We start from the raw sequence: 22149 nt of genomic DNA, 5'->3' as shown, positions 1-22149 counted from the left end.
AATGGAAGCACAGTTCTGTCCTGAGGGCTTGGTAGAACATAACATCCTCCATATATATAAATATATCAAATCATTCACAGCACAAAAGAATATTGCAGCCCTGTCTGATGCTGCTAGCATCTACATTTTTATTGCAAAGTATTCACTGCACAAGTATTCTGCTTCTATACGAGGAAGCGTTAATGATGTCTTATGACATGTCGAATCTAATATTCTCAAGTTCTTAGTACTTTAAATCTGTTCTTATGTGAATGCAATTGGAAACAATGAGCTTCTAGCCAGTTGCATGTTAACTTTACGATCTACATAATGATTTGGATCTAAAAATAAACCTAACGCATGACTTAATGTGCATTTGCTCTGGAAATATGGAATTAAATAAATAAATTTGGATCCTCTCTGATAAGTCACAGTGGTTTATTTACATCTAAATGCCTGTTTAAAGATCGCAAACAAACAATACTCCTCAAAGCCTTAACCTTCGTCCATGATTTCACGCGTAGCAGTTTTATTTGCGCAACTGCCTGACCAGCTTACTGTTTAGCATTGTTCTTTCAGATCATTACAGTGGCATTTGGTCTAATCCTTAATGAGGCCGCTTCATTAAAAGCAGACTAATTGCTGTAAACTCCTGCCTCATCCAGCTGCAAAGTTGTCAAAAGGCTGGTGTGTTTGATCAGTAAAGGTCTGACCTAAGTTTGATTCTAATGAGGCGGGACATCATTGAAGGTCTTTTTGCAGAGGACAGTGCCATTCCCGTCTTAGCAATTATGAACAGGAATAATTAGTACTGAATGTATTAAAGAGCAAATAGCTTGATGTCACCACTAATCTCTCAGCGCATGGTTTGTTGTTTATATAACCATTAAGTTGCCAGAAAATATCAATAGCTAAATTGTGTTAGTCAAAAAAGGCACAGTGTAATGTTTTTGCCACTAGAGGGCGTGTGTTCACAACAAACAAGGCATAATCAGTGTTAGTTCTGACAGCAAGTTTTGATTTAGTCTTAGTCTTTTGACTAAAATTCCATTTTAGTTTTAGTCATATTTTATTCTTCTGAATCATTTTAGTTTTGGTCTAGTTTTAGTCAACTAAATTTCATAAGATTTAGTTTTTTATTAAAGTTGTCATCATCACTTAATTTTTATTTAGTTTTCATCTAGTTTTCATCAGTTTATGACAAAAAAATTTTGTCAATGGAATTAAGTCCAATGATGTGGTGACTGAGGCCCTGTCCACACGAATGTGAGTATTTTCAAAACCATTTTTTTTTTAATGTGGTTTGGCTTTTTGTCAACACAAAAACACAGTTTTTGAAAACACTGGCCAGGGTGAAGATATTACAAAACTCTGTGTAGTCATGTGACAACTACAACCAGAGTTTTTGCATCGTGACGTAAACATGCGCACTGTTTTCTGCTCTCTGATTGGCCAATATTGCTTGGTTCTTATATCTGCATTAACTTGTATGCAATGTACTTGCGCACAAACTTTAATCTGCATTTGGTGTGAACCCAGCATAAAGGGCTTTTATCTCCCCCTGTTGGTTTGGCGTACACTTAACATGCATCACAGAGTGTTTTTGCATTTTCTCGGGGATAGAGTTTTTTTTTTTTTTAATGAAGGCAGGGAAAACTCTGTTTATAAAAATACCCATGTATGTTTGGACATGGGAGTGTGGAATCACAGGAGTTGTCATCTTCATTACATCCTATGGGACTCCTGCAGAAACCACGTTTATGGATGAGCTAAAGAGTAAATGCTGTTCATGATGAGAGCACTGTTTTCTCATACTAAATAGATTTAGATAACATGCAATAGATTTGGACGATGTTGACCAATTTGGCATTGTACTATGTCTAATGTGAAACATTGCGATAGAATCTTCATCATAGGTGGCAGTAAATTATTTATGAATAATGCATTCATTCATAACAAATTTATTATTTGTAGCCTACCACTTCACAACCAGCAGAAACCAATCAACAGTGTCTGAGGTTTTCGCTAATATGACTAAATACAAACGTGAAAGTGAAGGATTGAAGCAGTGTACTGAGACTGACACGTTACCTGATAGATTCAAAAGACCGAAGAGTCGTTAGATAGAGACGAGATTAGTATCACGTTTAACAACTATAGTGAGACGCGATCCAGCGGTATATCCTTGATAAATGTCTGACATGCACTGCACTTTGGGGTTTTGTGCTCAAAGCACCCACTGACTGCCTGGATCTCTGACATGCGCATATGTTAGAGCAGTGGTTCTCAAACTGTGGTACGCGGGCTTCCTTCTAGTGGTACGCGGAGGAATGAAATATGTCATGTACATGCTACATATATTTCAAAATGTATCAAAAATTATGTATATAATGTGCCATATATGACATATAGCCTATATTTCTGAGGTAATCTGCCATGTTTGTTTTACTGTGCAGAGTTATGGCTGCTTTACTGGGCCTACTACACTACTGTATTTCAATACTGCTCATTTTGGTGGTACTTGGAGTGACAATTTTTTTCTGAGGTGGTACTTAATAAAAAATTTTTGAGAACCACTGTGCTAGCCTAGAGCACATGACAGAGGGTGAGTGTGTTGTCGCGTGATGTGTTTCAGCGGTATAGTGTGGATTGAGGGCTTTTCAGTAATGCTATATGAAACGCCAGTGTGGACGTGGCTAGTTTTTGTTCTAAAATGTTATTTTAAAACTAAGAAGTGTTTTTAAAACTAAGTGTATATTTTTCACGAGCGGGTTGGTGCTGCAATGTGGCAGGGCGGAGGATCGCAATGCTGGCTCAGTTTTGTTTATCGACCCAGCCTTAACAATAACATGCAACACATTTATGCATCTTTGGTGTTTCCCTTGTTTTCTATAGACCAAACTAAAAATCTAGACAGGGATTTGTATCACTAGTTAAATTTGCATATATATTTTTTAGCAACATTTTTAGAAACACTTGGCATAATGCAAGTACACAAATCAGCTAAATATATAATAATGTTCTTTTGGGATTTTGAATGAAAAATATAAATACAGTATTGTGCCTGTACAGAATTTAATCTTTTTTTCTGCAGCATCTGTTACTGTATAAAAGCAACATGAATTTTGATTACAGGGGCCTAAATTCTAGCCGAAAAAAAAAACAAGAAAGACTTTCTCTGAAAGAAAAAATATTATCAGGCATTTTGTAAAAATTTCCTTGCTCTGTTAAACATCATTTTTGAAATATTTAAAAAAGGAGAAAAATTAAAAGGATGGCTAATAATTCTGACTTCAGCTGTACATGTATATTCTGTATTTACAGTACTGTATCTCCATACCTTGATTTTAGTAGACATCCATCAAACCTTAGTTTGCTTTGTCCAGTTGAGAGGTTTGAATCTTATTAAAATGTAGCAGTTTGGTGTTTTGTTTTCAGTCTAAGACTACGTCTGTACTAATATAGAAAAATTTGAAATACTCCACCCTTCCTGCATTAAGATCTATGCTTAGACTTTATTGTTTTACATTTTACGTTACGGCTTTTTTGTTTTTAAGTTTTTAAATGGACAAAGATCAGCTTTGTTTCCATCCATCTATGTTAATGCTAAATGAAAATGACAAGATGTGCATTTAAATCCATATGATGTAACATCATTTTTCTCTTTTTGTTTCACCTGTAGGAGAGAAGTCTAAATGCGTGCCCATTCCTGGAGATATGCAGAGGAGGTCTGATCCATTACATGTGTCCTCTGGAGAAGCAGGAGGAATTCTGTGTGCCTGAACTTCTGGAGAAGAAAGCATCTGATGACACAGAGGAAACAGTGGAGTGTGAAGAAGCTGATGTCACAGAGATGGTGTCAGGTATGTATTTTTATTACTTTAATCATTGAGCCAGTATGAAGAAGAATTTAGAAATAAACAATTCAACTATTCTGACTGTGTTGTAATACTTTGTTTTAGTTGTTTATAATGTACAGTATATAGGCAACCTTAAGCCTATGTGATATTATGAGATATAACCATATGTTTTTTTTTGTATTATTGTATTAATGTTATCTTAATACTTAACAGTAACAATAATAATGGTGACAATTTACAATATTGTATTATTATATGAAATATAATGAAAACATTTATAAAAAAACAACAAGATTTTATTTAAAGTTGTGCAATCAAATTGTTAAAAATAGTGCTAATTATGTAATGTAATGTAATGTGTATTTTAATGGCCAAACACTCAGAACACTTCACAATCATGAGGGGGGTCTCTCCACATCACCACCAGTGTGCAGCATCCACTTGGATGATGTGACTGCAGCCACAGGACAATGGCACCAGTGCGCTCACCACACACCAGCTATTGGTGGAGTGAAAAGACAGTGATAGAGCCAATGGGTGGGGATGATTAGGAGGCCAATAGAGGGAATTTGGCCTGGACACCAGGGTTACACCCCTACTCATTATGAGAAGTGCCGTAGGATTTTTAATGACCACAGATAGTCAGGACCTCAGTTTAGCATCTCATCCGAAAGACTGCACTCACTGACAGTATAGTGTCCCCTTCACTAAACTGGGGGATTTGGAGTCACACAGACCTCAGGTTGAGCGCCCCCTGCTGGCCTTACTAACACCACTTCCAACAGCAACCTAGTTTTCCCATGTGGTCTCCCATCTAGGTACTGACCAGGCTCAGCCCTGCTTAGCTTCAGTGATTAACCTGGTCTTGAGCTGTAGGGTGATAAGTGATAAGGCTGTGGCCATGTCATTATATTTAGACTTTTTTTATTTTGTTTATATATTTTTTATTTATATTTATTATTATTAGTAGTAGTAGTAGTAGTAGTAGTAGTAGTAGAAGTAGTAGTAGTAGTTAATAGCATTAACAATTCAGATTTGTATGTCTTCTTGTTATTATTATATTAACTAAAATCTAATTATTTGAAGGTTTTACATTTATATTCTACAATGCCGAAAATTTCTAAATAATAATTTAGGGCATCACGGTGATGCAGTGGGTAGCACGATCACCTCACAGCAAGAAGGTCGCTAGTTTGAGCCCTGGCTGGGGCTCAATTTTGAATCTTTAGAAATCTATCAAGGGTTTGTTTCAAAACGTTTTTTCATTCATTCATTCATTTTCTTGTCGGCTTAGTCCCTTTATTATTACGGGGTCGCCACAGCGGAATGAACCGCCAACTTATCCAGCAAGTTTTTACACAGCGGATGCCCTTCCAGCCACAACCCATCTTTGGGAAGCATCCACACACACTCTCACACAATACGGACAATTTAGCCTACCCAATTCACCTGTACCACATGTCTTTGGACTGTGGGGGAAACCGGAGCACCCGGAGGAAACCCACGCGAAGGCAGGGAGAACATGCAAACTCCATACAGAAACGCCAACTGAGCCGAGGTTCGAACCAGCGACCTTCTTGCTGTGAGGCGAAAGCACTACGTTCTGCGCCACTGCCTCGCCAACGTTTTTTCAGTTCTCACTATTTACTCTATTCATTTATTTTTGTTCGTGTCATTATACCTATTAAAGCTTCAGATTTTATTCATCATTTCAGTGTGTTGACGCATCTATTTCATAAATAAGTGTTAAAAATCTGGATATTCCATAAACAAAAACCAGCATCACGAAAATCATTCCATTAAAACACTGCAAAAGCTGTCTTTTCATGTGTGTCCCTTGTCTAATAATATCACGGTCTAACAAAGTAAAACAGCAGCTGTGCTTTTTACCGCGTTACACACAAAGAAAAAGACAGATGGCTCGTGTTATTACCATGTTCAATGTCCAGTCGTTCAGTCGTCCCTCCTGAGGATCCCAAACTGACACCCTCATTCTGAGCATTACAGATCTGTCAGAACCTGCAAGAAACATTAAAAGCCATTCATCATGTGCGTTTATTCCAGAGCAATCTCACAGCAGTGTGTGGGGTAACGTCTCTGTTGTGAGCCGACAAGCTCGGTGAAACAGAGAAAAATGAGAGTCACAGCAGCGGTTGTTCACAATTCACTCTGTGGTCAGTAAAACAAATGGCTGTGAAGATTGATGCTAAAGTCCGAGGGCTGTTTTCTGCTCCGCACAGCTAAACAGAGTCATTACTCCAGAGGGACAACAGCTAAGCCCAGTGTGTGTGTGTGTGTGTGTGTGTGTGTGTGTGTGTGTGTGCGCTTATTTGCTTAGTTTGTGTATGTTTTAATGTGTGTATGTGTGTGCTCAGTGTGTGTTTGTGTATATGTGTGTGTGTTTAGAATGTGTGTGCAGTGTGTATGTTCTGAATGTGTCTCTGTGGTTGTGCTTGCCTGTTTGTTTGTTTGTGTATTTGTGTGTGTGTGTGTGTGTGTGTGTGTGTGTGTGTGTGTGTGTGTGTGTGTGTGTGTGTGTGCGCGTGTGTGTGTGTGTGTGTGTGTGTGTGTGTGCGTGCGCGCATGGGTGTCTGTGTGTGAGTGTGTGTTTGTGCACATGTACTTTATGTATGTGTTTGTGCATGTGTGTGTGAATGTGTATGTTTGTGTCTAAGTGCATGTGCTTGTAGGCTTAGTTTGTTTGTGTGTGCATGTGTGTGTGTTTAGAACGTGTGTGTCTAGAATGTATGTCTGTTGTGGACTTGCATATGTATGTGCTAGTGTGTGCTTGGGTATGTTTGTGTGTGAGTGTGTTTGTTCACATGTATTGTATTGTATTTGTGTATATATACAATATTTCCTGCATGTGTGTGTGTTCAAAATGTGTATTTGTGTGTGCATGATCCTTGTGTGTGTTTGTGTGCATGTGTGTATTTAGAATGTGTGTGCTTGGTATGTGTGTTTGCTTATTGTGTGTGTGTCTGTATGAATGTGTGTGTGTGTGTATGTGTGATTGTGTTTGTGTGGGTTCAGATTGTGTGTGTGTGTGTGTGTGTCCGTGCCTGCCTTCAGCTCTCTTAATTAAAGGGCTTTCAATCACAGCTGCTCAGCTGGATCTGTCAAGTGCAGGTTGTGAATCAAACTCCTTGGTTTGGAGGATTGCAGGGCAGTTGAGCACATCTCTCTCTTCATCCGTTCCTCTTCTCCCCTCTTTAACTTGAACTTTAGATTTTCGCTTTGAGAAATGCCTCCATCAAGGCTTGGCTTTTGGTGCAGGTAGCTGAAGATGATTGGCTGCGTTCAGCGAGTTCAGTGTGAACCTGCACTGACCTTTGTTCACAACAGTATAAACGCATACACCATTGGATCTGGGATGAATTGTGCTTTCACAGTAACATCATGTAGCCATACTAAAATGTACTTAACATTTGAGAAGACTGTATAGTACCTTGACTGACCAAACAAATATATGTTTTATTTTTATATATACAGTTGAAGTCAAAATTATTAGCCCTCCTGTGATTCTTTTTCAAATATTTCCCAAATCATGTTTAAGGGGTCCTGAAACCCCCCTCTTTTGGTTCAAGTCTACCTCAGAATTAAAAAAAAGCTTCATAATGGCAGTGGAGCGCTGCAAGCAGAGGGAAGAGTGAGCATGACCAACAAAGCAGGGCAGAAAGAGGGGAGTAAATAACTGTTGTCAGTTGGTGCACAAAATGAGAACACAGTCTGCCATTCTCCAGCATTCATGTACAGCTCTCCTAACAAAAACACTTGCTGCAAACCAGCTTAAAGCTTTGCTGTATATCGGGCCTGACAGAATCGCGGGGAAAAATATGCAACAAACCCCTTGAATCATGAAAACAAACACATACGTCCTGTGGCTGACAGATGCAGTTTCACCCAGTCATTGGGTCACAGCTTGGCAGGTCTGCCTTGCTCTCGAAAAGCACTTTCTCTTATGAATAATTAAGAAGCAGGGTCTTCTCATAGGATGAGAAAACTTCACTATGAATAACAGTGAGAAACCGAGGCGACATCACTCCACTAGCAGACTTGCGCTACATCACTAATTTTGATCCTGCCGCAAAAATGATTTTAAACCTTGAAGATTAAATTAGCTGATTAAAGCTTAAAATTATCCGGTTTTCCCCACAATTAAAGCTGACAGTTGCGAATGTTGTCTTAATTTATGCTCAACAAGCACAAATCTGTTAAAATGTCCAAAAAAAGTACTCCAGGGTGTCCTGAACCTTTAAAAGAGGAGGATTTTTTTTCACAGTATTCACTACAATATTTTTTTCTTCTAGAGAGTCTTATTTGTTTTATTTTGGCTAGAATAAAAGCATTTTTTTATTTAAAAAAACAAAAACATTTTAAAGTCAAAATTATTACCCCCCTTAAGCTATATATTTTTATTGTCTACAGAACAAACCTGTTATACAACGACTTGCCTAATTACACTAACCTGCCTAATTACCCTATTTAAGCTTTTAAATGTCACTTTAAGTTCAATACTAGCATCGTGAAAAATATCTAGTCAAATATTATTTACTGTCATCATGGCCAAGATAAAAGAAATCAGTTATTAGATATGAGTTAATAAAACTATTATGTTTTGAAATGAGTTGAAAAAAAATCTGTCCGTTAAACTGAAATAGACTCTTTTCACATTTTCGTGTTTCTCAGCAGGGGAAGTCGTCATAGTTAGCAGTAAATGAGAGAGTACAACAAATGATTATTTTACAATCTTATTTGCTCAAATAAATAAAGGAAAACTCCATGATGATGTCGCCAAGAACTTTAAAGCAAAGATGATATACTACATATATAAATGTTCATACTTTGGTTTTTTAAATCTAAATAAAACTTTCAAAGATTTAAAATGCTCATGACAGTTAAACGTTTCATAACAGGCTTGTGAAAAGGGTCCATCTGTGAAAAATATATATACACAGGAGGGTTAATATTTCAGGAGGGCTAATAATTCTTACTTCAACTGTATATTTTCTGGGGGAGAAATAAGTTATCAACACGTCACCATTTTTCTCAGAAATCATATTTCTAGAGGTTCTGTTGACTTGAATTTTTCACCCGATGTTGATAACAACCAAAGAAATCCATATATGCAAATAAAATAATCTAATGAGTTTACAAATTTATGTTACAAGTTATGTGTAATAAAATGAATTGACACAGAAAAAAGTTTTGAACACATGAAGAAAGGGAGGTGCAGAAAGGCAGTGAAAGCCCAGACAGCAACTGAACTTTCTCAGTAGTTATTCAGCAACTCTCTGCCCTTCGTCAGTGTAAATGAACATTAGCTGCTTCAGTCCAACATCTACTTTATCAGGATGGTGAAGATGAAACCATGGGTGGTTATTTCAGCAAAACCATGATCCAAAACACAGCCAAGCAAACTGCCAACAGCTAAAAAATCCACCCTGGTTTCATCTTCATCATCCTGCTAATGTAGATGTTGGACTGAAGCAGCTAATTTTCATTTACACTGACAAACGGCAGAGGGTTCTGATCAACTACTAAGAGACTTTAGCTGCTGTCTGGGCTTTCACTGACTTTCTACACCTTCCTTTCTTCATGTGTTCAATACTTTTTTCCCTGTGTCATTTCATGTTGTTATTATATATATATATATATATATATATATATATATATATATATATATATATATATATATATATATATATATATATATATATATATATATAACATCCAATGAAAATTTCAAGTCAACAGCACCTTTTAAAATATGCTTTCTGAGAAAAATGGTGACGTGTTTAATACTTACTACCCCCACCTTATATATATACACACACACACTATTTTACATAATTAGTAGATCTCTTTCTCACTTTATCTCATTCTCAGTGTTTTCTTCAACTTTAGCTACTGTATTATTTTTCGTAGTTCTTTTCACCTTCAAAATCCCTTCTGTCTGAAACATTTTACTGAACAAAAATCCTGAAGCTTGGCTAACAATCCCACTGGACCCAATTTAGAAACTAATTCAGGCAAATGTGATTTAAGAGGCTTTGCGTAGAAAGATGTGCTTCAGCTTTGTTCAGATCTCAAACTGTTTAGAGATTCTGCAAGCAATTTCCTGCACAGGAAGGTCTTCCTCACAAATCCAATATTTGACCTCCTACTGTACTGCCAAAAGAATGAATCTTGTTTATACAGTGATATGCAATGCTGCGATGAAATTTGAGCATTACTTTTTTTCTTACCATTTTTATTTATAGATCCTGATATCTATTATCCTGTAATTTATTTCAGTTTAATTTATGTTTATTTGTATAGCACTTGGCATGGTACATGTAATTCAAAAATAACTTCACAGATAAGGTATGTTCCTACTTTACAAGTTAGAGCAATGTGTTAATCACAGGTCTATGTCAGTATGGCTATATTCCTGTAAGTTTACAGATATAATTATGAGGCAGCATGACAGTATTGAGCAGATATGTGCATGACTAAAGAAGTGTTTAAATTCTGTGATTTTTATAACATAGAAAATATTCATTTAAATGAGAGATTTGTGAGGGGTGTACTTATATATGCTGAGCACTGTATTTCACAAATATGACTATCGAGACGGGCAAACAGGGATTCATTCCATTGCCATTCAATATAATAGAATGAACAGTTTTTTTATCAGCCACATACTGTAGATGATAAGTCATTATTTTTCTGACAGAGTCAATATAGCTGATACCCGTTTGTTGGCTTTGCTGATGCATTTTTCAGAGATATAAAAATGATCTAAATTGGACGGATTTAATTTATATAATAGATTTATTATAATGAAAGAAACAAAAGCAAGTTAATAAGTATATAACCCATCTTTATATGCAATACAAATCACTATATACTATATTAATGTTTTACTTCTGTGGTTGAATAGTATTTATTTGCTTAATATTCTAATAACTTTTTTATTAATGTTTTCCCATATTAAATACTATAATAATTTATAGTAAGGAATATATTGTTTTGTAATTTGTGGTAATTATAGTTGCAACAAATATAGTAATAGAAACAAATTAACTGTTAATAATTCATTTAAATTTATCTATTACTAAGAGTTGCTACAGTTTAGTAAAAGACAAAATAGTTCATCAGTTCATAACTATATTAGTTTAATATTATTAACTATAGTAATTCATATTAATGTGACGCATTATTGTTTGTTTTCTATATTTTGCCACAAAAGGATTTTAAGTAAGTAAACTAAGTACAACAACATTAGGATAAGGAATTAGTTTATTATACTTAATCCTACAATTAGACATCTATTATGTTTTCTTTGTGTGTGTGGATATGTAAATAAAGTAATGTGTTTTAACTAATAATTTCTATTTACATAATTTGAGTACCAAAACACATAGTTCCTTGCACAGATTTGAAATTATAGTTAAGATATATAATAATGAAATAATGACTGAAATAGTAAACTGTTCACAGTCTAATCAATGGCAGTAGCACGGATAGCCTTAATCGCCATATTTGTGAAATACAGTAGGTGGTGATAATGCTCCTAAGGAGTTAGTTTCGTAATTATCTGTCATTGAACATATATGATTCGCCCTGGCCTAGATTGTGTGGCCAGAATTGTGTGTCCTTAAACATGTATCTCATTCTCACTTGAATCGATTCTGAGCATAATTTTTAACAACAGTCATAGCTGTGTGCTTTACTATCAGCCGTACTCTGCTTGCATCTAATTTCTTTCTGATACCATCTGAACTGAAAACTACCATTTATAAAGTTTGTTCCTTGCCACTGTCGCCACTGGTTTGGGACTCGTGGAACTGTGCATCAATGGATTTGCTCTTCAGTGTTTGGACTCAGCAGTGAAAAAATAAACCACACTGAAATGAACTAAACTGAACTTTAACTCTGGAAACTGGTGTGGCACAGTTTAAATTTTGAGCTTCTATGTTAAGTTGCTTTGACACAATCTGCATTGGAAAAGCACTATAGAAATTAACATAAATTGAATTGAATAAAGTTAACCCCCTTAGAACTTAAATTTCACTTTCAGTTTTGATCGTACAGATAAGATGAATTATGTGTTATGTGTCTACTTTTTTTTGTGTACACTCACAACAATAACAAACGCTCAGGTATGACTTATTGCATAGTAATGATAGTTCACGCCTTCTCGCATATACCAATTTCACTCAAAAAGTGACTTAGAAATTTTTATTCATTATATTGTTTTCTGTGAGCAAGTAAACAAGACGATTGTCACATCATTTTGAAGCAAAAACACTGGGCTACAAGATCCAGTTCTCAAAAGTCTGGTGCAGAAATGTTCTCTGTGTGTTTCACGGCCTTGTTTCAATGACTTCAATTTTTTTTTACTAACCAGGCAGAAACATTTCTTTCTCAAAAACACAAACACATACAAATGCTCTGCCTTATGAATATATGAGTGTATGGTTAATAACCAGCCTACAGCTTTATGGGATCAGTGATAGACCAGATTTTTCCATCACTTCACGGTGTTTCTATGGTTTTTGAATGATTTTAAAGATGATTTTTAAAAGTCATTTTGCTAATAAAATACCCAGGTTTAACTGTGGAGGATGAAGGAACAATACATCCATTTAGATCAGTTATTTCTCTTCCAGAAAGCATCCGTGTGCAGCTTTTTGGTTCAATGACTAATATTTTTGCCTTTTCTGAATTTAACAGATGAAAATTATTCTCACACTCGGTTAACATTGATAGTTTTGACATTTCACCTGGTTTTGATGAAATATATATCCGAGTATCATCATCAGTGCAGTAAAAACTAACCGCATGTTTCAAATAATACTGACAAAGTGCCAAAAAATAATAATAATAATAATAATAAAAAAGACGCAAGGAGGCTTAAAACAGATCCTTGTGGCACTGCACATACTGTACAGACAATTTGAATGATTCCCCATTTAAATTAACAAATCAGCACTGGTCTGACAGATAAGATTTACACCATCTTATGATAATGTTATGATCTATATCAAAAGCAACAGATCAAGTTAAACATAATGGGAGTTAAAAAATAGGGGATTGTTGTCTTTGTCTGATGCAAGAAGCAGGTAATTTGTAATTGCAGTATCTGTACTATGATGTAGCCTAAAACCTGAGTACAGTATACTGAGTTCAATGAAAAGAGTGTAATCACTATGCTATTTATTGCCATAGTGCTGCTAAATGTCCACAGTGTCTTATTTTCAGTCTTTAATCTCGTGTGGTCTCGGGCAGGCTGGGATCTGTCTAGAACCGAAGCCGATAATGATAGTAAGGTGAGTTATTAAGATATGAGAGTGATTAGGAAAAGTGTCTTGTGTGAGCTCTCAGATGTGACAATGATCTTTTGGAGGGTGTCATCCAGGCTGTGAACAGAGCTAATTCTAGTGTCAAGAGCACCGAAGGGACATTGCGCTCAATCTGAAGGACAAGCACAGGCAGATTCACCAACACCGGAAAGCCCAGGCTAATCTTAGCGGTGCCCTTTTGGGTTGTGAAAAGGTTTCTCGCTTACTCCGGCTGAGAGGTTATAATTAGGTGTGGTGACTAGGACATAGAGAGGAAGAAGCCATCTAACTAGACTGGTTTAGATGAACAGTGTGGTTGATAGTTAATAACTAAGAATCACAAACATTTCTATTTTTTTGATTATGTAAAAAGTCTTTAAAATATAAAAGATAAAGGTATACAAATGAAATGACAAAGATCTATCTGTCTGTCCGTCCGTCCGTCCGTCCGTCCGTCCGTCCCTATCTATCTATCTATCTATCTATCTATCTATCTATCTATCTATCTATCTATCTATCTATCTATCTATCTATCTATCTATCTATCTATCTATCTGTCTGTCTGTCTGTCTGTCTGTCTGTCTGTCTGTCTGTCTGTCTGTCTGTCTGTCTGTCTGTCTGTCTGTCTGTCTGTCTGTCTGTGTCTATCTATCTAATCTATCCATCTATTGATTCATCTATTCATCTATCTATCTGTCGATCCATCTATCCATCTGTCTGTCTGTCTGTCTATCACACTAGTAGTATTGCGATATGGCTGTATATCGGCAGTGGTGTGAGGCGTATGTTGACACCAGGCCGCAGGGCGAGTGCCTTAGTGTCCCACCAGTGACGCTATACAGCCATATCGCACTTCTACGAGTGTGATATTGCGTTTATACATTTATACAACAGTTTGACGGCATAATCGTGTATATAAAACAATAGAAAATAAAACAGCAGAAACCATTGCTACTTTACCAACTTCATTTTAGAGCTTAGTATTTGAATGGTTCTCTAGCATAATGTCTAAAATGATGACAAAACAGGTGATTTTGCTGACATTTAAAGATTAAAAGGCTGAACGGCATGAAATGCCTTCAGTCTAGTAACTTTTCCCAGTATTTCTCTGTTGCAATTGGGATATCACAATAATTTACCCCAAAAAAGTCAAAGCAGTGCAAAAACTACCCGTTTCTGTGGCATAAATACATCACTACAAAATACAAAAGACAGAGATCGACTTAGGATGTCACTTACCTGATTTATAATGATTTGTTCAGTTGTAGTTTGAAACCTACGAACATACCTGAGAACCTGAGAACATAGTTATTCGTACCGGAGGACTTATTATGCAGTCTCTGATGCCATCTTGTTGCAGAACATCAACCGTCACTTTCTTTGGTCTGTTCAGACAGGCTGATGGCAGCCATTGCACTGAATCTGACTGACAATGTTAAATATTTTAAAATAGGCACTATCTTTATAAATAAACTGCATAATCTACATTCTTAACAACTACATTCTCAACTAAAAAAGCCTCAGAAGAACATTATGTTGTCCAACAGCTGCAATATTTGTCAAACTGAAAAGTGTTCTCTGCTTGTCGCTGTATGTGGGCAGAATAATACACAAGGGATAAGGGTGGAGAGGTTGGACGAGTGCTGTTATTTGCTAAATATCGTACGGCTATCAGCCAATCAGATTTAAGAACCAGACTGAACTGTTATATTTGCATTATTCTTTATTTTTTCTTATTTTTACACAGTCTTTACAGTTTTTTTTTATGAAATCTATAAAAATTTAAGGTAACTTTCTCATAATAATAACTTAATCAGCATAAAGATAGAAATAAGGGTGAGGTTGCACCAGCTGTTCGTAAGTTCTTTCCTAAACTGGAATGTGAAGTCTACACTAGGGGTTTAGTAACTGCTTGCTAATTTGTAACTAAATTTAGGTCGTAAATTTAGGCAAACTTTAGTTAGTTGGTCGTAAGCTCTCTGTAAAGTCATGCAGTCGCATTGAATGATCTAATATCGAATAATAAACATTTAAATTGTTAACTGCTTTATAATTTTGCAACTAATGCGCCTATATAACTGTCCTATGAAAATGAAATGACAAATTACATTACAGTCAGTCACCATTACAGACGACGCACATACCTGCATCACAAGCCGTGAAAGCACAGAAAGTACAAATGAAGTTATCAAAACATTAAACTTGATTTTTATATATATATATATATATATATATATATATATATATATATATATATATATATATATATATATATATATCCAACAGGATATATATAAAAGGGAGAATAACTCTTCTTCATTATCATCGCAAGCTCCTCAATGTAAACTAATTTCACTGTCTTCTCTTTTTTACTATTATACATGGGGGGATGTTGCTGTAAATATTTAGTTGGACCTTAGCGTTGCATTTAAACTAAGTTCAGTGATGCAACACAAAAATATTTAGTAGTGTGTAAGTTATAACTTACTGTAGCGTTCCTTTAAGTCACAACTAGGCTACATTTTAATGTATGCACTGCTGGAACAATCAGCCTATGGTGTTAATATTTTGATTAATCAAATATTCATCTAATTTAGTTAGCCTTTTCTTAGACAGGTTTTATTTACTGTTATAAAAGGACCATTCATCTAGGCTCCTTGTGGACCATTCATTTACTTTGAGTGACATTTATGCATATTTGTGTGGTGTGCAAATATATAAGGTGTGTTGTGGCACCTAATGGGCTTTGAAAAGGTCTTCCCCTCTGTGCTCCTCTCCTCCGCTGCTCTGGATCTTCACAATCAACACTGAGCTCATCTTAATTGAGATGCCATATCTAATATGTTGAGATGGCCAAGATGAGAGCACTATCATTTCTTTCCATCTAAAATAATACAGGCAGGGAGGGACGAGAGGTCACATTCACTGCTGTATTAAAAGAAATTAGGCAGAATGGGAAGTTTTATTCTCATTTAAATGGCTGATATTAGATTCACAGTGTGGGCACTGTCTCTTTTTTCCTTCCTCTCTCTCTCTCTACTTCTTTCATTCTCCATCCTCATGGGGATTTTGTCACTTTATTTGATCATTCGAGGCATTTTAAAATAGTTTTAGCAAGGGTTTGCATTCGCGACCCTCCTAAATGGCACCTTACAAAGAGTTTGTGGCCTCTTGTTTAAAAGATTTAGTGCATTTTTCATGATTCTGCTTCTTGTCTATTTTTAAAGTTACTTTACTCTCCATTTTGGGAAAAACAGCACATTTTCATGAGAAATTTGGTCTGTGGTTAGACTTATGTTCGGTTATCTCTACATAATGAATCTATTTACATGTAAAGCTCTTAAAAAATCTATTTATTATATTATAATATATTACATATTACATTACTTGTTTTGATATGTTTTCTTTTACCCGCTTTCCAGTTTTCTTTGATTGTGAAGCACTTTGTGTGTGTGAAAGGTGCTATATAAATAAACTCTCACTTACTTATTCATCTATTGCTTTATTTAACTGCCATAATACAGTAGTGTGTTTAAGTTATCTTCAACAACTCTATCATGATTTTTACATTTTCCCTAACTATTGATTAACTCTAAATTACTTTTGTTTAACTTGTAACACAGATTTCTTCATGCAAACAACATACCCACAATAAACCATCAAGATCCTGGCTTGACAGCCATATTTATTACAGAAATAAAACACAGGCATGTTAATGACAATTAAATTTTAAAACAATCAATGCCAATAAAGAAAACACTGATTTCCATGTTGGATTCTAAGTGGACTGCAAAAAAATGCCAAAATACAGGGATTGCAGATATGGAAAATGAAAAATTATAATAATAAACTATAGAATACAAACTGTTGCACTCATTGTAAAGTTTTATTGCTGTGAGTTGAGAACATTAGTTATAGAGTAGAAACAATTTTGCTTAATCCTCCTTTACATTCATCCAGTTGCTAAGACTAGGAGTATCCCGTAAGTGCACAGAGACTCCCAAATGCCTGCAAATGACTGATAATTTCTTGCAAACCGGTCGTTAAATACATTGCACACCCCTCTCGCCCCTACTCAGATACCTCACTCCACCCCTGACACCTCTCAACGGGCCTGACACAGACACACACACACAGACAGACACACACACAACGCGCTGCAGACGTTTTGGACCTAACGGCCTTCCATACTGGAGCGACTCACCTCAGATTCAACACGCATGATCACGTTCATCAAATTTGCTTAAACTAAGCGTCCTAAAGTACTACTGTATTTCACAAGGATTCTGACAACAATGCGAAGCATACGCTTTCATTGCGTTTAATGAGAAAACACGCTAAACTTGGAGGGATCATGCTGAAAGGCAGAGTAATGCCCTGTCTTTGACAGCCCGCGACTTCACCAGACGTACTGAGTACATTTACATAAGACACCAATACTCCGATTTTAATATGATTAAGATAATACTCTTAAAATTCTACCGTGTAGCCTTAAAAGGAACCTTACCTTAAAGGAACACCGAGTCACGAAATGCAGAGGATTTTCTTTCTGTTCGCCATGCGGTATCAACTTACAACAGAAGTCGAAAGTTAAAAATGAAACACCCGAAATTGCATGAAATTCTGGATAACCTGTGATGTACCTAATTGTTTTATACTGGAACTTTCCTTCAAAAAGTGCTTCCTTGGTCTTATCCACATTTATTGCATGTTGAACACACGTCTACCACAACAGGAAGTAAAAAAACCTGCATGCGTTAATTGCGTTAATTTTTTTTAACGCGTTAATTATTTAAAATTAATCGCATGCGTTAACGCGTTAATTTTGACAGCGCTACTATATATATATATATATATATATATATATAAAAGAATAAATATTTTCAGAAATATATTAAAAATCAAAGGCATAAACGGGGTACAAAATGTTTAAACAAGTAGATGGGAGAGTTTCAGAGACGTGGGCCCGTCCAACTAATTGAAATAAATAAAACAAAATAACCTATTGTATTGGCCCAACTTCGACCCTAACTATCTAAAATCAAAAATATACCAATATTGAAAAGAAAATCTTCACGTCTCTGACACACTACCTTACCTACACTAACATAACAGAAAACTAAAAGTACAGTGGAACTCGCCCCTAATCTGGTGTGAATAACAAAAGTGATATTCAAAACACAATGTATGTCGCCAACATCCTTACCTGTCCCACTTTCAAACCTCAGATGTGCGTAAAACTGATGGTGGACAAATGGAGAATAGATAACAAAAATGGACATATACCAAAATGTAACACACTGACTGAACAGATTGAAATGATTCACTGACACACAGCACAGAAATTCTAAGTGTTCTGGCCCAGGCGAGTAGCATCCTTTCACCAATTTAAAGAGAGAGAGAGAGAGAGAGAGAGACACTGGCGTAAGGAGAAAATTGCAAAACAACACAGGGATGTAACAGCTTACAAAACATTATTCTTTTCTTTTTTTTCCTGTAAAACCCAACATTCAACTTTATCAAATGAAATGAGTGTAGTAAACTCAAAATTGACTGAAAGTTAATTCTACTCGTTTGTAAAGAGTTTTGAACTCGGTGTTGACCTTTGTTACTTCAACTTAAATGGAGTAAGTTCACAGTACTCATATAGATTAGTCTTTAACTCTCAAATATAGTTAGTAGCAATCGGTTTCCTCAAATGGTTTGAGTTGCCTTAAGATATTTAGAAGAATATACTTTAGAAAACTGAAATCCAGTCACATCCTTATAGAATTTAGTATGCAAATCAATGGCTATTGCCTTTCTTTCTTTCTTTCTTTCTTTCTTTCTTTCTTTCTTTCTTTCTTTCTTTCTTTCTTTCTTTCTTTCTTTCTTTCTTTCTTTTATTTTTTTGGAAATGCTGATAGGTATTCTGTGTTGGTACAATTATGTATGTATTCCAGTTATCTTTGGTTCCAATTTTTGGCTATTTGCATTCAAAATATTGGCATTTGTGTTCAACAGAAGAAATTAACTCAGGCAAGTTTCAAACAAATTAAGAATAGAATTGATAGAATTTTCATTTTTGGTTGAACTATCCCTTTAAGCACTGCTTTGAGGCTATATTTAGCATGTTTGTGTAGTGAGTAACGAACAAACTCAATTCATAAATCTGCTCTTCCTCTTTTAGAAATTCATTCCCCCCTTAAGAATATCCCAGCAGTTTCCAGGCACCTCACCTTTAATTCAGAGTTAAATATTTGAAATCTCTTTAGAGGCGTTTTTTAATTTGGCACAAACGCTGCCTTTGGGGGTTGTTTTAGCTCATATTTAGCTTTTTGGCAATTATAACTCTCACCTGGTGTGCGTCACGATAACAGCACAGCTTCACGCAATTATACTGCTGTTAGTAAATGACTGTGACTCTCTGATGCTGAAATGCCATTAAAGGATCCCCGAAGGCTATCAGTGATAACAGTAAGACTTTAAACTACATCTCTTTCTCTCTTTTTGTTTTATCATTTCAGTTAACTTAAACTTTTCTTAGCTTATTTATTGTGATATTTTACAGTATGTTCACTCAAAATGGTTCCTAATACATCTTCAGGAGCTCATATGTCATGTGCTGCCTCCAAAAGTGTTCTGATGTGGATTATGAGGACTCTCCATGAGCTTATTATACTTTATACTATTAAAAACCTTAACCTCAACCCTCACATGAAACCTGTGGCAAATTGATTTTAAGGGTTTCGATTAACAAGGACATGAAACAAGTCCTTATAAACAACCTTAATAGAGTACAACTAGGTCATACCTATGTAATTATACAATTTTGTGTCCTCAAAAACCATATATACACACACTTACATACAGTACAGACAGAAAAAGATTAGTTTAGCGTGTCACAAACTCTATTAGTGTGAACGCTGCCATTCAACCCTGGTTTTCACCAAACAGATCTTTTGGAGACCAAGCAGAACAAAAGCTCCAAACAGAAAGTTCAACTGAAGTATTGAATAAAAGTCATTGAATTAACCTTAAATTGGGCATGTCGCAAGATTTAATAATAAAAGGAAAGAATCATAAAAGTTGTTTTTTTCCTCATCTTAGTTGCTCGTTACAGTTCAATACAAACATTAAATACACATCTGGAGTTTCCAGCTGATAAAATTCCATCACATAAAGAGGTTTTTGAAAAATGTTTTGAAAATCTGTTTACTAAAAGGTTCTTTAGGGCAAATGGTTCTGTTATGGAATCATAGAATGAATTAGGGTTGCACAATATATGGTTTCAGCATCGATATCACAATGTGTGAGTCTGTAATATATTTTTTTATTGAGATCTTTAATCCACTTAAATTTGTAGAAACAAACAAGTTAACTTAATTCCTTCATGTTGTCCTAACACAAATTGATTGTGGGGAACCCTGCATTTTTTGAAGTGTACATCAAAGTTGGCGTTTTCTAATGAGGACTTTATTGAGTATATTGCTAAATAATATCCAAAACGGCGTAATAGGTGCACTTTTTTGAGTTTGTACAGGTAAACTCTACTATAAAGTGTCAGTTGTGAAAACTGTCAATGTGCTCCATGTTCCAGGCGAGCCAGAGCAGAAGTCCACCTCAGAGACCCCGGAAGTAGTTGAAGAGAGCCGAGATGCTGTGGAGGCCTCGGCCCCGCTGCTGGAGAGCCCTCAGTCAGCTCTGCCTGAAGAAGAGGCTCGCAGTGAGGATGGAGAACAGGTGGAGAAAGCATCCAGTGATTCTGTAGGCAGCGGCTCCTCCTTTGAAGAACTAGACCTGGAAGTTGAAGAGGAGAAGCAAAGCGAAGCAGACGAAGAAGACCATAATGGACAGCAGAAGCCTGTGGTGATGGGAGAAACAATGGGCAACAGGGAAGAGTGAGGGATGAAGTGGATTAGAGAGAATGTGGATGAATGATGAGTGCATGTGTGAGAAAGAGAGAGAAAGGTTGTCTTTGAAATCATCAAAGGCTCCCCCCCTTCATTAATCTTTGGAATTAACATCTCTTAATATCCTAAAAGTTACTTCTTTCTTATCAGCAAACAAGCAATTATCCCCTTTAGAAGCTTCTATTAAAGACTTAATGAAATGCACATTATATTTTTCGGCTTTGTATTTATTTCCGAGGAAACAAATTGTTTATGTTGCTTTAGTGTTTGTTTTTCCACGGTGATCTGCATTCAGGCGAGTAAATCAGGTGCGGATTGAAGACGAGGATACACTGTTAATGCAACTAAATGAAGCTTAATCAGAGATTTGATTTCATTAACATGTCCTACAGATGATGTGTTCACTAGTGTTTGCTTTAAAACATGATTAGCTCATTCCAAATGCTGTCTTTCGCTGTAGAATAGAAGTGGGAGAAGAGTGAGAATTTTTTTTAAAAGTGCATGATGATATTAGTGGTTGGAGTGTGCTTAATATGAGCTGCTTATACTATTTTGTGCATTTAATTAATTAGTATTGTTTTCTACACTTCTGTACTTTGAGTATGGGTCACAAATGAAAGGTTTCAAGCATCAAAACAATAAAAGTGTAACAGCTTTAGTTTGTTTCTTTGTGGATTCAATTTTTTGACATCACTTTTTGGTTTATCTTTGCAAAAATGTATTTAATTCAATGTAATTCATGTATTTCTATCCAGATTTAGAGAAGACACACTAAGATATTATTCAGTATAACATTTTAAAGAGGATTTTTATTTACAAAAAGTATCTCATGATTAAATATTAAAAGACTGGATTTAAAGATAACGGTGCAGGCCTAAAATGCTATTTAATTCTCATTTTAAATCATTCAAACCACTAGTTTTAACCATTTGTGTTAAAGAAAAACTAAACTAACAAGTGTTCAATAGAAGAAAGTCAATCCAGGTTTGGAACAAGGGGACATAAATGAGGACAGAATGTTCAGTGTTAGCATTTTGAGGGATGTAAACATAAACAATGGTCCTGACATATTTCCTGTTTTACTTTTTA

The 22149-nt window shown here is 35.7% G+C and overlaps 1 protein-coding gene across 1 annotated transcript in view; it reads left to right on the top strand.

The window, feature by feature from the left end:
• tex264a (testis expressed 264, ER-phagy receptor a) overlaps positions 1-21718 on the top strand; it is a 145510-nt gene extending 123792 nt beyond the window's left edge. The window contains 2 exon segments of the mRNA NM_205661.1: positions 3662-3842; positions 20748-21718. Of these exon segments, the coding sequence (NP_991224.1) occupies positions 3662-3842; positions 20748-21052 (486 nt within the window). The 3' untranslated portion in view covers positions 21053-21718.
• The last annotated feature ends 431 nt before the right edge of the window (positions 21719-22149 follow it).

Source organism: Danio rerio, chromosome 6 (assembly GCF_052040795.2).
Source record: "Danio rerio strain M-AB ecotype USA chromosome 6, GRCz13ab, whole genome shotgun sequence".
NCBI lineage: Eukaryota > Metazoa > Chordata > Actinopteri > Cypriniformes > Danionidae > Danio > Danio rerio.
The sequence above is the reverse complement of the archived record's forward strand: the minus strand, read 5'-3'. Positions and strand labels throughout refer to the sequence as shown.